Source organism: Engraulis encrasicolus, chromosome 17, assembly GCF_034702125.1.
Source record: "Engraulis encrasicolus isolate BLACKSEA-1 chromosome 17, IST_EnEncr_1.0, whole genome shotgun sequence".
Taxonomy (NCBI): Eukaryota; Metazoa; Chordata; class Actinopteri; order Clupeiformes; family Engraulidae; genus Engraulis; species Engraulis encrasicolus.
In genome coordinates, this window is record NC_085873.1 from 33,028,809 (window position 1) to 33,045,179 (window position 16,371).

Genomic DNA, 16,371 nt, shown 5'->3' on the forward strand with positions numbered 1-16,371 from the left:
GGGAACGGCAGCTTTTGTGATATGCACCGGAATTCTCATCCGCCTTGTACAGGGTACAGTGGGGTAAATCAAATATAGCCTACCTGTGTAACAATTCGGTTCCTGCCGTACAGTGGGGTAAATCAAATATGGCCTACCTGTGTAACAATTTTGTGATATGCACCGGAATTCTCATCCGCCTTGTACAGGGTACAGTGGGGTAAATCAAATATAGCCTACCTGTGTAACAATTCGGTTCCTGCCGTACAGTGGGGTAAATCAAATATAGCCTACCTGTGTAACAATTCGGTTCCTGCCGTACAGTGGGGTAAATCAAATATAGCCGAATTCCGGTGCATATCGATATCGGTTCCTGCCATACATTTGTCCCACATCGCTTGATGAGAATTCCGGTGCATATCACAAAAGCTGCCACACCGGCCGCGACAGAACACTGCAGATACATTCCTTTGATCAAAGTAGCCTACATCAAATGCACTGTAGCCATGACAGAACCGGCCGCCTCCCGATTTAAAACACCGCTGATAGCCTGATTACACTCATGCCCGTAGGCCTACTCCTTCCCAGTAAAAATAAAATAAAATAACGATTGAATAAATAAGTAGCCCCTCGTGCCTTCTTTATTGGAATGCGGAGGTAGGTGCAATGAAAATATCGGAGTGAGGAGTTAGGTGCAATGAAAAGCGAAAACATTTTATTATTGCCCGTGTTTCGTGGTTGATTTAAGATTTGAGTCTCGTGGTGGATTTACGATATGAATGCGTTGGCATTTGAAAACTACGTGGTTGATTTACGATATGCATGCATGTAGTCTACAACTAAAACGTGTTTTGGCAGCTGATGAATGGCAGCGCATCTTCCTGATTTCCACCTTCTGTTTAAAATGACACGGGGAGTGACATGAAGCCGCCCACCGATTTAAAACACCGCTGGTGATTAGGCTACACTCCTGCCCGTAGGCTATCTTTGAATTTACACTCCTGCCCGTATCCGTATCCACATGCATATGTAGCCTACTGCGTCAGGGCGGTGGGTCCCAGACGCTGATGCTACTGATGCTGATGCACCACTCCTACTCACCTTTTCTCTGAAAGATGCTGATGTAGGCCTAGTCACCACCTTGCCCAGTGGTTTTCAAAGTGTGTGTGTCACAAAGTGTTGATTAAATGGTCTCTCTTAACACTACTCTTACTGTATTATTATAAGGCACTCTAGAATGGTGCAAGAGCTCCCATTCATTTTCAATGGGCGGTATTTTCAATGGGACTATTATTGTATAGGTAGGTTTGATACCTCACTACATCTCCATCCAGAAGAATTGACCAGGATTATTACAGACACGGTATACACTAACATTTAATGTGCATTTACCACTGATATTATAGAAGAAACTCACACGATTTCAAGTATTTATTTACAGTATTTATTTACACACACACACACACACACACACACACACACATGCGCGTGCACAGATTTTGGGGGGCAGGTGCATTGTTTAAAAAAAACACACACAAAAAAACAAATAAGCTTTGAATAATAATAATAATAACACTATAATGATAGTAATAAAAACAAAAGAAATCAACACAAAAACAACTAAAATGTGCCTTACACACACACACACACACACACACACACACACACACACACACACACACACACACACATGCGCGTGCACAGATTTTGGGGGGCAGGTGCATTGTTTAAAAAAAACACACAAAAAAACAAATAAGCTTTGAATAATAATAATAATAACACTATAATGATAGTAATAAAAACAAAAGAAATCAACACAAAAACAACTAAAATGTGCCTTACACACACACACACACACACACACACACACACACACACACACACACACACACACACACACATGCGCGTGCACAGATTTTGGGGGGCAGGTGCATTGTTTAAAAAAATCACACACAAAAAAACAAAATAAGCTTTGAATAATAATAATAATAACACTATAATGATAGTAATAAAAACAAAAGAAATCAACACAAAAACAACTAAAATGTGCCTCACGGTAGCCAGACTGAGCCCTCCTTGTGAATCAGGTCTGGAGTAAAGTAGTTGGTAAATGTTAAAGGGACACTGTGCAGGAAATGGTCAAAAAAGGTACTGCAACTATGCTGCTCATTGAAACTGGGCTGCATATTGCCAAATTTGGTCTTTACATGAAAGTGTACTAAGTAATAAACAAATATTTTCTAGTATGGTCCGAGTGCAGTCATTTTTGCAGCTGAAAGTGGCTATTTTTGGAAATTCAAAATGGCGGACTATGTTGAAGATCCCTTTTTCATGTATGAAAAGTGCAATTTTTCCAGTCATAATGAATACTTAGAATTTGATGGTGGTTGTGTACTCATGAAAAAGGTAACATTAGTGAAAGGGCAGCATGAATTCTGGAAATAGATTTGAATGTCGATGATAATCAGGCCAGCGTCATGGTGCCTCCCTTCATGGCGAGTGCTGGGGAGCTTTGAGGTCACTGAGAGAGAGAATTGTAAACATTAGACAGCTCTGTAGTTTTTCATTTCTACCAAATCTATAATTGTTAATTTGTACCACAATTGCATGTGAATATATATGTGGAGACAGCAACATGACAGCAGGGAATCTGGCCTTTTCCGCTGGAAAATACTGGTGTAGCTGGGCCATTCATGTCAACACAGTAATTTGCAAGTCGCTCACCCATTTGCAAGTAAGGTTGTTATGACACCCGGTCGCTTTCAGCCATTAAGTGCACTTAGAGCTGTTACTCAACACACTGCTACTATTTCACACATTTTAAACGTTGCCATTTTGCAGGAAGAGGAGCACCAGTTTCATTTCTCAACATTTGAAACAAAACTGTAAACAAAATTAATTGTGACCAGTTGATAATGGTTAATTATGTCCCTTTAAATGACTGTGATTGATGTTGAGGTTTATTTTTAGTTTAGTTTTCAAGTTGTACTCGTACATACATAGTGACATGTACATACATAGTGTAAGTAGTAAAGAAAAAAAATCTGGTTCAAAGCCTTGGATACTGTAGATGTAACATCAATGAAACATGCAACATAATTACCTTAAACTGTCTGCCAGGTTGGAGCGAAATCCTTCCCGCTGAAAAAGAGTTTGTTAACAGTTCATTAACTAGGTCACAAGTAGGGTACAAGTGCTATCGTAACAGTAATTTGCTGTGTAGTACTTACCATTCTGGGCATGGTTCCCATTTCAGAAGTCTTTGGAACACTCCCTGTGAAGGGAATACAATTATGTAATTTGTAGTTTGTAAAAGTGTGTATACACTGCAATTACCATTACATGACTTGTCTTTATTCCGTAAAATGCACCATTCACTTGTATAGATCCATACATTGTTCAAACATGGTATAATTTTGAATGATTTACTTGTTAATAAGTGAGAGGCAACCCCGTACCAATTATATTTTCCCCTAACGTTAACACCAGTTTATTATTTCTACTGTACTTTTCATATGCAATAAGCATGTCTTACCCTCCTTGTTCTTTCTTTCAAAACCCCAGCAATGGGGTATGTTTCGGCCTGGTGGTACTGGCACGCTGATAACAGAAAAGGGACAAATAAGTTACTTATTACTCCGGTAACAATATTTAATTGAGAGACCACTGGTTTGAGAGACCACTGGTTCACTACTGGTTAACACATGCACACTTAAGTGATTTATTATGTAGTCATTTGCGCTTACCTCGTTGTTTTCTCACCAGGCCGGCAACTCTTCTTTTGCCTACATGATTTGATATAAACAAGTATTTACTCAAATTGTAGCATATGTCAACACAATTAGATTTCACAGATAACATACAACATATGAAATGTATGCGACTGTTGCCTTCTCCAGGCCTACAGTGGGGTTAACACAGTAAAATACGTATATGCTAGCTTACAATTCCTACATTGATACGTTACTGCACTATAATAGCTAGATACCTTGTCTCTCCTCTGCTTTCTCCTGCATCTGCACCACTTCCTTCTCCTGCTCCCCTTCTTCAACTTCAACCACCGCCTCTTCCACTTCCTCTGCCACCTGCTCTTCCTCGGTCACCACCTCCTCTCCCTCTGCCACCTGCTCTTCCTCGGTCACCACCTCCTCTCCCTCTGCCACCTGCTCTTCCTCGGCCATCACCTCCTCTCCCTCTGCCACCTGCTCTTCCTCGGCCATCACCTCCTCTCCCTCTGCCACCTGCTCTTCCTCGGCCATCACCTCCTCTCCCTCTGCCACCTGCTCTTCCTCGGCCATCACCTCTTCCCCGAGCACCTGCTCTGGGGCCTGCTGCGGTACCTCTTCGAGGTTGAGGGTGACCACATCGTCCTTCTGCCAGTCTGTAGATGTTAGATAGACAACAATGTTTACTATGTGATAAAGTGTTAAACATAGTACATTCATCATCCAACAGGCACTGAAAATATGTCAGTATGGAACATGTTGCAGGTTGTCATTTGTCATTGTATGTTTGTTAATACCATGTCTGTGTAAGCTTCTGTATAACTTAATTTCTTTCAGGATCAATAAGGCTACTCTACTTATTTAGAATCAGTGCAGCTATCCAAACTGTCTCTGATTTGGGATAGTGCACACACCATGTGTCACAGTGTAACTCTTCTCACCTTGGCAAACGGAGCTAAACATTGAGGTGATCAAATCCATGCCTTTTCTCCCTGCTGCGCCAATGACAGACCTGGGGGTCATAATTGTGGCTGGCTTTTGGCCCCTCTGTACCAGCAGACATACCTTGAACCCCACTGCATAGAGCTTCTCCAGCTGCAAGGACATGAATCTTGATTACAATTTCGTCAAATATGTGAACAGAGGAACTGCAACATTTAAACCATCATTTTACCATTCCCTGAGTCAGACTTGCAACTGAAGAGTTCAGATGCAAAACCCCCTAAGTGCCTTTTCAGAAAATAATCTTAATTCATTTTTATTTAATACAAAGCTATCAAATTTGCTATTTTTAAAATTTTATTTATGTAATATAACTATTGATATGTATTATCAAGTATATGAATGTAAACCAAACCAACAACAGGGTTCCCTAAAAATATAGAAGTGCATGTCTTCAGAAATGGAGTTAGGGGGTTTTGCATCTGAATTCTTCAACTGTTGTTAACACCCTCCTGTGTTAATGGAATGTGTCATTAACACCCCCCCCCCCCACACACACACACGCACACACCCCGAACAGTGATGTCTTTTGTTAAACAAACATTACACCTGTAAGTGTGTGATTTCTCTGTTTCAGTCATGCCAAGGTAAGGCCGTCATTTCACAGTCATTGAGGCTGTCTTTTTTTGCTGCAACATTGCTTGTGAAACACTTCTGTGGTACTGTTGCACTGCACTACAGCCTTCATGGATGTTTTTTGTATCTTTTTGTATTTTTGTATTGCTTTTTCCAGACATGCAAGATGCTGACGGAAGCTGAGAAGGAAGAGCAGCAGAAAAAGGAGGATCTGGCCTGCACTGATGGAGCTGCATGGGTTGCTGAAGTGCAGGAATGGGCAACCCGCGGTAAATGCAGCTATTATTATTTTCTGTTCTCCCATACTTCTTTCCTCCTAAATTGGATCCTCCAAACTCTTCACTGAAATGATGGTGTGAAAACGGCAGCCTGTATTGTATTTCATTTCATCTTGAGCTAATGTTAATGTCTTACATTTACCAGCTACAGTTTTGGCAGATTCATTGACTTTTGACAACTCACAGGTTTGTCTTTATATTCACAGTAAGAACACGCCCTTTGAAGCTGCAGCAGGACATAGAGGGCCGCTATCTTAACCTTCGACAGAGGAAGCAAGCTCTGTACCGAAAGAATGGTATCTTTGTAATGTCCATAGAAAGTATTTCAGGATTTTTTAGTTAGTGCAGCTTACGCATAACCTCTCAGTCCTTGTATTTTCTGATTGTTTTCCAGACAGTGGTCAGTTGCGTCATCGTCTGCGGAGCGAGATGACTGTTGTTAAGAACAGGCTTCTTAAAGACATTGCCACCTTCAACAGTGCATCGCCAACAACGACAATCGACATTGGAACCGTGGAGCGATCATTGTCAGGAGATGGACCAGCTGTTTTTTGGCCTTGGGATGTGCAGGGGAGTGGTAAGAGAATTGTTCATTTATTCTGTTTTAGGCTACTCAAGTGTTTTTTTTTGTCATTCAAACATTTAAGTGACACCATTACAAATCTTGAAACTGCCAGTTTTCAATTACATACTGACAATTACCACATGGAAAAGTGACAGGGGGTGGGGGCCATCAAGGGTGTTACAGGCCCATCTAATTAGTATTCAAACAACAGAAACTGGATTAATTTACTAGTACTTTTTCACACTTGTAAGGAAACAACAATGCTGTTAATATGTCTGTACTCTACTCTACTCTACTCTTTGCCTTTCAGTCAGACTTGAGGACAAGCATGCCTACTTTGTGGCCTCGATGCGCAGGAAGCGCTTGGAAGAAGAGAAAGGCATCCTCGTGAAGGAGATGGAACAGCACACTACATCACTGAAAAGATTGATGTCTTGTCTAGAAGCAAAGATGTCATCGGCAGGTAAGTTGCAATTGTCAAACCTACTGTATATGTACCATCAAATAAAAAAATGAGAATTTTGCTTTCTTTGACATTTATCTGCACTGTTCAACTTGGAGGTTGTATTCTGACATGCCATGTGTTTGTCGTCGTATTTTTGATGTTGCATCTGCAGAGTCACAAAATGAGGGCCTTTCTGCCTTCTGTCGAAGACGGCTTCATGACCTGACAATCGTCCATCTTTCTGCTGTGGCAAGCTACAGGGCTGTTTTAAGCCCACAGGGGACCAATAGGCCATCTTGTGAGGAAGGGCAGGGAGATGACGGGAATGAGGACGATGTACACAGCAGTGATTTCTCATACACCAGTGATGAGGAAGAAACGGAGTGTAGGTACGGTGTAGAGAAACAAACATTGCATGGGAAAAACACAATGTCCAACTTACTTTGTTTTACCTCACAGAGTGTGAAGGGGCATGCTAATGTATCCCTTAGCTACTAATCTTTCCCTAATCCATTTTCTGTCTTTGTCATCTTTCTAGTTCTTTAATCTGAGACGGTTTGGAATCATCAATCATCATTCCTTGGTAAGTGTTTTGAAAGAATACTTTGAATACCAATGTTTGATATCTTCTGTAATTACTGTAGTATGTATATAAAAGAAGTGAGTACATTTCTCACTTGTCTGCATTTTTGTAAGTGTTTCTTTAAATGGGACATTTCTTAAAATGATATTGACACAAGGAACATTAGACAGCATGAAGTTATAACTGCTGTATATTTACTTATTATCCCTATTCCCTCCATCATCTCCTCCAAGACACCCGCAGCTGTCTCCTTTCTCCTGCTTTCTCCAACACACCAACAGCCTCTCTCTGTCCTGCTCTCCTCTGTCTCCTCCATCCTGATCTCCAGTGCAGCAGCAGTGCCATCCATGTCACCCCCAGCAGCAGCACTGGCATTCATGCCCTCAGTAGCACCCAGGACAGAAAACACAACATTTAAATTAAACTGTTAAAAAACTCTGTTAAGCTATTGCCATTCCACCAAGAACTAAGTGATTGCTGTGAGTTATTCAGCCAGTGGAATGTGCTGTGTGTGTGTATGTGTGTGTGTGTGTGTGGGGGGGGGGGGACTTTTTTTTGTTTTGTTCCACTGCTGCATGTGTATGTTTGTGTTGTAAATAAATACTTGAATGTTTGAACATGCCTCTCGTGTGAGTTTCTTTACTTGGTAGGTTCTTGCATATGAAATGTATAGTGTGTCTTTAATAGCCTAATATTCATAGTCAATTCTTCTATCCCATTTAAAGGCTTAAACATTACATTATGAATTGCCGGTATTACTTTTCAAGGTTAAAGTCCCTCTAGCAATGCTTGGGGTTAGGTGTCCTGCTCAACGGCACTTCAGCCATGGATGGAGGTGTAGGGAGAGGTTAGGGTGGGATTAAAACCTACAACCCCATAGATAGAAAGAACACATAAAATAATACAGTAATCAACACTTTGTGACCCCCCCCCCCCCCCCACACACACACACACACACACACACACACACACTTTGAAAACCACTGGTCAATGTGGTGACTAGGCCTACATCAGCATCAGCATCTTTCAGAGAAAAGGTGAATAGGAGTGGTGCGTGCATCACCATCAGTGGAGCATCAACGTCTGGGCATGATCATAGGGTGACCATCTGTCCGGACTTCGGGTGGACAACCCCGCACCCTAACCCACCGCCCTGTCGCAGTAGTCCTACCCGTGGCTTCAAATCGCCGGTGGGCGGCTTCATGTAAATTCAAAGATAGCCTACGGGCAGGAGTGTAATTACCAGCGGTGTTTTAAATCCGGAGGCGGCTTATGTCACTCCCTCCCCGTGTAATTTTAAACAGAAGTTGTAGACTACATGCATATCGTAAATCAACCACGTAGTTTTCAAATGCCAACGCATGCATAGGCCTATCGTAAATCAACCACGAGACTCAAATCTTCTGTCGCAGTAGTCCTACCCGTGGCTTCAAATCGCCGGTGGGCGGCTTCATGTAAATTCAAAGATAGCCTACGGGCAGGAGTGTAATTACCAGCGGTGTTTTAAATCCGGAGGCGGCTTATGTCACTCCCTCCCCGTGTCATTTTAAACAGAAGTTGTAGACTACATGCATGCATATCGTAAATCAACCACGTAGTTTTCAAATGCCAAATCTTAAATCTTAAATCAACCACGAAACACGGGCAATAATAAAATGAAGTGTAATCAGGCTATCAGCGGTGTGGAGTAGGGCTACGGGCATGAGTCTCCCCGTGTCATTTTAAACAGAAGTTGTAGACTACATGCATGCATATCGTAAATCAACCACGTAGTTTTCAAATGCCAAATCTTAAATCTTAAATCAACCACGAAACACGGGCAATAATAAAATGAAGTGTAATCAGGCTATCAGCGGTGTGGAGTAGGGCTACGGGCATGAGTGTAATCAGGCTATCAGCTGTGTTTTAAATCGGGAGGCGGCCGGTGTGGCTATCAGCGGTGTGGAGTAGGGCTACGGGCATGAGTCTCCCCGTGTCATTTTAAACAGAAGTTGTAGACTACATGCATGCATATCGTAAATCAACCACGTAGTTTTCAAATGCCAAATCTTAAATCTTAAATCAACCACGAAACACGGGCAATAATAAAATGAAGTGTAATCAGGCTATCAGCGGTGTGGAGTAGGGCTACGGGCATGAGTGTAATCAGGCTATCAGCTGTGTTTTAAATCGGGAGGCGGCCGGTGTGGCAGCTTTTGTTATATGCACCGGAATTCAAGCGATGCGCAAATGCCAACGCATGCATATCGTAAATCAACCACGTAGTTTTCAATGCATATCGTAAATCAACCACGAGACTGAAACCGTAAATCAACCACGAAACACGGGCAATATCGTGAATTCACCACGTCCTTGTACACAATTTCCCCCAGAAATTCCCCCATTTTTTTCGTGAAGACTTTACGACTGGCGCGAGATAGGGCTCCAATTGCAGCGAAGCGTAGAGCGGACGAGGCGAGAAATTGAAAGGATGCAGAAACGGAATGAACTGCTGGACAGCGAGAGAGTTAAAGTTTTCCCTCAGAAACATTCTGTGTTATCTTTGGGCTCTCCCGCACAGCTGGTGCGCCGTTTGCATGCGACAGAGGTTTGCGAGGAGGCTGACAGTGAAACAGTGGAGTTGGCTGATACGTTGTTTGCCTATGTAACTTCAAGGGAGCCTTTTAGCAACGATGTCAATGTTATTGGGGCTGGCGTAGCTGATCATATGGATGACAATCGCGGCCTGAATATTTTGTCTGATTTGCAGAGCAGGGCCCCTAGTGTCAGCGAGGTGACGAAGGGCTTTGAAGACTCTGATCTGGACACGATTAGTTTGTGCAATACGTTTCTGGCCTTTGGTGAAACTGATGATCTTGGGGATGTCCAGGACAAGGACAGTGAACTTTGTGATGCTTTTTGTGCCTTTGGGGAAGCCGAAGTGCTTGGTAATGTTCAGAAGAGAGGCAGTGAAATTGTGGCCCTTTGTGATACTGTCTTTGCTTTTTGTGAATCGGATGTTTGTGATACTCAGAAGGACAATGAACCTGTGAAGTTAAGAGGGGCAGCTCTTGATTCACCTGTTAATGGTGCTGATGACGACGAGGAACTGGAAGGGAACCTGCGTCATGTGCCTGTTGAGCAGCAAGCTAAGGGAGCAGTGTTTGTGGTGTGGCACCCACGCAGGCTCTCGTGGTGGTCTTGTGCAGTGGTTGAGGAGTGGACCCTCTTGGCTGAGTTGGGGGGTAATGGTCAGAGATGGTTTGGCTGGGGCCTAGTGCTTCCGGTGTATAGTCAGGCCATTATGCATCGGGCTTGGCGTTACCTGCTAGGCGGCATACCGAAGCCTGGTGCCAGGCACGACCATGGCATACTTTGGTGGGTCTTTGGGGTGACTTGAGACTTCAGTAGCTATGATTACTGGCCATAATTACTATTTTTGAGGACTGTCCTGTGAGCTGCCGGGGTGCCTTTTGACTTTTGGTTTTGACATGTGTTTTGGCGTCCATTATGTCTGTTTGGTCGGTGAGTTTTAGAAAATGATGTAAATAATATGTATTTGATTTTAGAAAAGAGGAAAACGTGTAGAGTTGAAAAAAAAAGGATAAAAGATGAGAAAATGTATATAAAAAAAGAGAGGTATAAAAGATAAATGTTTTTTTTTATTAAAAAACATGGTTTGAGGGGGGAAAGACTGTTACGATGTAAAGGGTCAGTAGGTGCACAGAACAGTACAGCCCACTATCATATCCACATCACACGGGGGAGACGCAACTGGTTACCTATAAAAGGTAGGGGTTCAGAGGTCACGGGGGGACTTCCGGAGCGAGACCTCAGGAGAGGTGGCTCTCGCGTGCTAGCCGCCGGGCCTGCTAGGCCGTGAGCAGGCAATTGGAGAAAACACCTGCCAAGAGGTTTGTTAGGACTCACCGGATATTTAGAGACTGTCTCGCACACCCAGTTGAAGACTTTTGGATTTTAAGGACTATACGTGGGGCTTTCCTCACAAACTCTGAACACTGAAGAGGAGCGCATGAGAAGAAGCGCTGGGCTTGCATTGGTCGCCTACCGAGGGCCTGGAGATTGTGGTGGCCCAGCTGTCGCGTGAACGCTCGGACCAGAGGTAAACGCTGTGTTCTCTCCCTACAGACATGCATACATTTAGTTCGTACACTCATACTGACACGTTAATGCATACATAAAAGTGAGGAGTTAGATAGGGGCAACTAACTACCTTACAATACGGACAGTGGTGTCTGGTGCATTTGTCTTTTGCTCTCAGTTTCTCTCTCATCATAGTTTTTGCTCCAGTAAAACTATTGCCATATAAATATCCAACTTTTATCTGAGACTAAATTAAAGGTCCACATGCGGAATGAATAAAACAGACATCAAAATATATTAATTTTGAATTTAAACCATGTAAAGTATTTCTGGGCATTGGTATTTCCTCACTAGCAAGATACAGCAAGTACAATGTTACTCTCCATAATACATTAGGTGAAATCTATTATATTTGGTGTGATACAGCTTTAATGACTTCTAGAGCTGACATTATCCAGAAGTTTTTCCAGCCTCTCTTAAAGAAACTTTTATCTATTTGGAGAATTCCCCAGCTGCGATGAGATGAAAGTTCTCCTGAGCTACTTTAGCCTTTTTAAATCCATTGATCACAATTAAGCGCTGGAACAACTGATTTAGATAGGAGACCCATGATTTAGACCCAACTGATTTAGATAGGAGACCCATGGGCAAAAAGAGGAGTAGAGAGCCGAAGTGCTCAAGATAATGGTCAGATTTCTAAATGAACTGATCGTGAAGGTGAGAAAGTGAATGCCCCTGAGTTAATGTTGGGGCTGCATGGGCTTTTTCTCAGGAAGGAATTGGACATCTCCCTCTCCTCTGCTTTGTCTTTTTAGTGCAGGAAACCTCCGGGCTGGGCAGATTTCCTCAGGGGAGAGGAGAGCAGTGATAATAGGTGCTGAGATTAAGCTTTGGGCCTGCCTTTAATAGATGGGCCAAGGGCAGGCAGCCATGTAAGTCAGTTGGGGAAATTATTTATTTCTTTGATGGAACTCCTTTGAACTGGAATCACATAGAACATTTCGGCACACAATGTATCTGTATAGCCGCCATATATACTATATATATAAGCGAAATGTATAAGCCATATAAGTGCACCTAAATTACAGTATATAAAATATGTGATTAAAGGTACACTGTGTGAGATTTTTTGTTGTTTATTTCCAGAATTCATGCTACCCATTCACTAATGTGACCTTTTTCATGAATACTTGCCACCGCCATCAAACTCTAAGTAGGCCTATTCATTATGACTGGAAAAATTGTACCTTTCATACCTGAAAAGGAAGATCTTCTCCATGGTCCGTCGTTTTGAATTTCCAGAAATAGCCATTTTTAGCTGCAGAAATGACTTGGGCCATACTAGACAATACTAGCTTACTTCTTTGTAAACTTTCATAAAAAGGACAAATTTGGCAATAGGCAACCCAGTTTCAATGAGCAGTTGCAGTACCTTTTTTGACCATTTCCTGCAGTGTACCTTTAAATACCCACTTCGGATGGAATGCATTATAAGCTCTCATGATATTTGTTTGAACCAATTCAATTTTATATTTTCAAATGAATAAATGTTCCTGTTTAAACATTTGTACTGCTGATGACGAGAATGTAGCACCTAGGGTAGTTTGAAAACGCCAGCAAATTCCAGCAGACAAAAAACTTATGATTAATATGTATAAATGGAGATGGACAAACTCTGTCTCTGAGTCACAGTACTTTAAACGCTGACCTTGGCAGTGTGTGTCTCCGCCAGCTCCGGCATAATGGAGTTGTGGTTGAGTGAGAGGGAGAGAGAGGCGCGATGCGATGTGGAGACAGAATGGGTAATGCAAAAGTGAGGGCAAGGCCTGAGATGAAGAGTTGGAGCTGTGGCTACTGCAGTGCATCAGTCAGGGCTGGACTGGGGACACAATCCGGCTTGGGCATTTCTTTTTTAACATGGACAAGCCCCTCAACCCCATCCCACTACAATTATGATAGGCTCAGTTCAATGTATGTATATGAAGGATGGACTGATGCGCTGCCCCATCTAAATTGTGGGCCCATCTCTAAGGGAAAATTTGAAGCAAACAGACTAATGAAAAACAAACAGCATTGGCCCCTGATGACAGTGGGCCCACTGGGAAAATGCCCTGTATGCCAGATTACCAGTCCAGCCCTTGCATCAGTGGACAAACCATCACAGCTTTCCTGCAGTGCTACAATTGCATTTTTTGATATTTCTTACATGCCTACTGTGAAACAATAGTTACAAGGCTCATTCACCAAACTGTGACTACAATGGCAACAGAGCATTACAACTGTTCTAAAACATTGAGATAATATTAAAAGGTTTATTCCCCAAACTGTGGCTACAATGGTATTTCCGATACCATCTGATGATATTTTTCCTGCAGTATGTGTTTGGTCTGCAACCATGAGGTAACGTTAAAAGGTTCATTCACCAAACCGTGTACATTTCACAAAACCGTAAAGCTGTCTGGGAAAGGGAAGGGGAATGTCAAAGTCAATATTATGCATCAGCATGAAGCTCCTCTGGGGGCATAATGACTTGATGGATTAGAAAAACAACACAAGCAAGTCTTTCCTTTATGTTTACATCAACTCAGCAAGTAGCCTACTGTTTGGGAGAATATCAAGATGTCAGTGAAATATTACATTTGTAGTTCTAGTAACCAACTGAAAACAATTGTATTTCTTTTCGGCATATCTTGAATAAATGTTAATGTCTCAATAGTGGACAATGCACACACAGTACATTGTTTCAGCATGGTCTTATGGGGGCTATTGAGTAGTTAAATGTAAAGGAAGTTAACGTTTATTGCTAAAGCAGCAGAATGCTTTTCAGTACCATGATTTGCAAAGAAATCTCAGACGGCCAATAGCACATTGACAAAGCCAGTTATAGTACATTAGGTTCATATGAAAGGACGCTACTGATGGAAACTGCTGTTGTGATCATCTAAAACACAATTGTTACTTTAACTGCACATCTTCCTCCACCACTAAAAGGGCAATATTTCCCCTTGTTTATGAAATCAATGTTGTTGATGATTATGTGGGGAAATCAATGATGCAGTGAGACGGATGCTGAGCAGACCTTCTGTACTGTATAAAGCCTGGTGTTTGCTTCGAAGATGGACGCTAATTACTCTCCAAATGCAGCGTGCAGTGAAAATTGATGAGGGATGAGGGTGTTTGAAGGGATGGCGAGCGTTTCTGCTTCTGCTACTGCACTATGACATTGAGTCTGACTGGGACTTTTCCTCTCTACACCTGCCAACTATGTCTAATACACACACAGCCACTGACAAACAGACGCAAACGCGCACACACTATACAGGTACGACAACAGGCCTCCGCCCTCTAAAGGGTCAATCCCCAGGAAAACAACATCGGCCCCTGAGGACTGTCGGCCCACTGGGAAAATGCCCTGTATGCCAGATTACCAGTCCAGTCCTGGCTGCTGCACTATACGACATTGAGTCTGTATGGGACATTCTCCTCTCCCCAACTCACCATGAGATCCTGCATGATAGTACTTAATCTCATGGCTCTTTTAGACTTACAGCTATTGTTTCAAAACAGCATGACAGCGTAATACTCTGCAAGCTTGGTATTAATTAAGGGTTCAAACTGTACACCAAACAATGGATTATATGGAATATCACAAAACGTGCCCTGCAGACTTGTAACAGTGGTTAGTTTCATTTATGAACTATAATCCCCCTTCTTATCTCCCTGACATTCTTAATAGAGATGCACCGGATCCAAGATCCGGTTCCGGATCCGGCAGGATAATAGGGCTTTTCACAGGATCCGGATCCGCTTCCAGGATCCAGGATCCGGTAGCCGAGGCTTTTCAGTCAAAATAGTTTGGGCCAACGTGATAAAAAGGGCCCACGTGTGTGAGTAGGCTATGTGTTTCAACCCTTTCGTAGGATCCGGTATCCGGTTCCGGATCCGGCAGGATCTTAAGCAGTGGATCTGGTATCCGGCAGGATCCTAAAAATCTGGATCCGGCGCATCTCTAATTCTTAATACAGTAATCCTTGGCAATGTTATTAGGATAACTGCTAATAGTAGCCTGAAGGCATTATGGCTTTTGAATATGTTGACGTCGTCCTGTGTAAAACCTTAATAATTAATGCTGGTCCTATATTTAAGCCTGATGCCTTTCGATAGTAAACACCTTAGCTGGTGAACGTTTTTGTTTTTGCCCTGATGACCTTTCAATAATGTATTAACCGTAAAGCTTTTTACTAGAGGACGGAAACCTTGCACCAACCCGCTACAAAATACAGTATTTGTTGCCTGTCTGTGAATATTCAGCCATTTGTCCCAGCGAGAGACTTGACTGTTTGCATTAAGACAGATGAGGAGGAAATGAGCTAGTGGGCCAATGAGGCATTAACATACATCAAGCAAACCCACGAGTGGCTGAGGTGCAGGAGAGCAGAGGTGTCCATCACCAGCACCCCTCACAGCTGCAGCATAAGTGACAAGTAATTTACTGAAATTAAATACATAAAACGACTTGTGATTAAATATGAGGCGTTTCTAGAGTTTTGTTGTTTTATTGATGAACATTTGCTGTCTTCAGTGTAAGTGTAGGCCTATAGGAGACTTCACTTCAGTCTCCAGCACTGCCTCAACATATTTTCCTCTGCCTTTAGTGATAGTTACTATAATACTTTCTACATTCAATATATGTTTTCTTCTCTCTTCTCTTTCTTTTCTCTCTAGCACATTGAATGGAAGTTATGCATGATTCAGTGTTTCCCACAGAAATTTTGGACACTGTGGGGGCAGCCGGGATTTTTTTTTGGGGGGGTGGGGGGGGGGGTCTTTTCACACTTTTTTTTTGGGGGGGGGGGGGGGGGGTGTTCGCGCAGTGTAAATGCAAAATGGCAAAACAATGACTACTATAGGCATAGGCCTACATTTCAGCACATTTATATTTTGAGAAATAAGGCTACATAATACACATGCAGGGGTCTATGTAATGAAAAAAATAATAAAACAAAATAGGAGCAGAGATAAGAATGTAAGATTGCTGTGAAATTGTTAACGCATAAACAAAAAGGGTCTAAGAGGGTAGGCTATGCCTTTTCCCCACACACACATAGGCGTACACATTCTATATACATGAGGGG

General features: G+C 42.4%; 2 protein-coding genes across 5 annotated transcripts; one reads left to right on the forward strand and one right to left on the reverse strand.

The window, feature by feature from the left end:
* Positions 1 to 2,097: 2,097 nt before the first annotated feature.
* On the reverse strand, positions 2,098 to 7,424 carry LOC134466788 (sodium/potassium/calcium exchanger 1-like). 3 transcript variants are annotated; one of them, XM_063220665.1, is made up of 8 exons: positions 7,352 to 7,424; positions 4,646 to 4,799; positions 3,968 to 4,360; positions 3,726 to 3,764; positions 3,515 to 3,579; positions 3,210 to 3,253; positions 3,083 to 3,120; positions 2,098 to 2,500 (listed from the first exon to the last, which is right to left on the reverse strand). In XM_063220665.1, the coding sequence occupies exons 2-7, from the start codon at positions 4,725 to 4,727 to the stop codon at positions 3,084 to 3,086; spliced, it is 660 nt and encodes a 219-aa protein (XP_063076735.1). In that variant the 5' UTR covers positions 4,728 to 4,799; positions 7,352 to 7,424; the 3' UTR covers positions 2,098 to 2,500; position 3,083. The 3 variants fall into 3 exon arrangements, with proteins under 3 accessions (XP_063076735.1, XP_063076733.1, XP_063076734.1); XM_063220663.1 differs by lacking the exon at positions 7,352 to 7,424 and having other exon boundaries at positions 4,646 to 5,062; XM_063220664.1 differs by lacking the exon at positions 7,352 to 7,424 and having other exon boundaries at positions 2,098 to 3,120; positions 4,646 to 5,062.
* Positions 5,414 to 7,485, forward strand: LOC134466787 (uncharacterized). Of its 2 annotated transcripts, none has more exons than XM_063220662.1 (7): positions 5,414 to 5,551; positions 5,767 to 5,856; positions 5,955 to 6,137; positions 6,436 to 6,588; positions 6,743 to 6,955; positions 7,109 to 7,153; positions 7,387 to 7,450. In XM_063220662.1, the coding sequence occupies exons 1-6, from the start codon at positions 5,449 to 5,451 to the stop codon at positions 7,114 to 7,116; spliced, it is 750 nt and encodes a 249-aa protein (XP_063076732.1). In that variant the 5' UTR covers positions 5,414 to 5,448; the 3' UTR covers positions 7,117 to 7,153; positions 7,387 to 7,450. The 2 variants fall into 2 exon arrangements, with proteins under 2 accessions (XP_063076732.1, XP_063076731.1); XM_063220661.1 differs by having other exon boundaries at positions 5,416 to 5,551; positions 6,743 to 6,959; positions 7,387 to 7,485.
* The last annotated feature ends 8,886 nt before the right edge of the window (positions 7,486 to 16,371 follow it).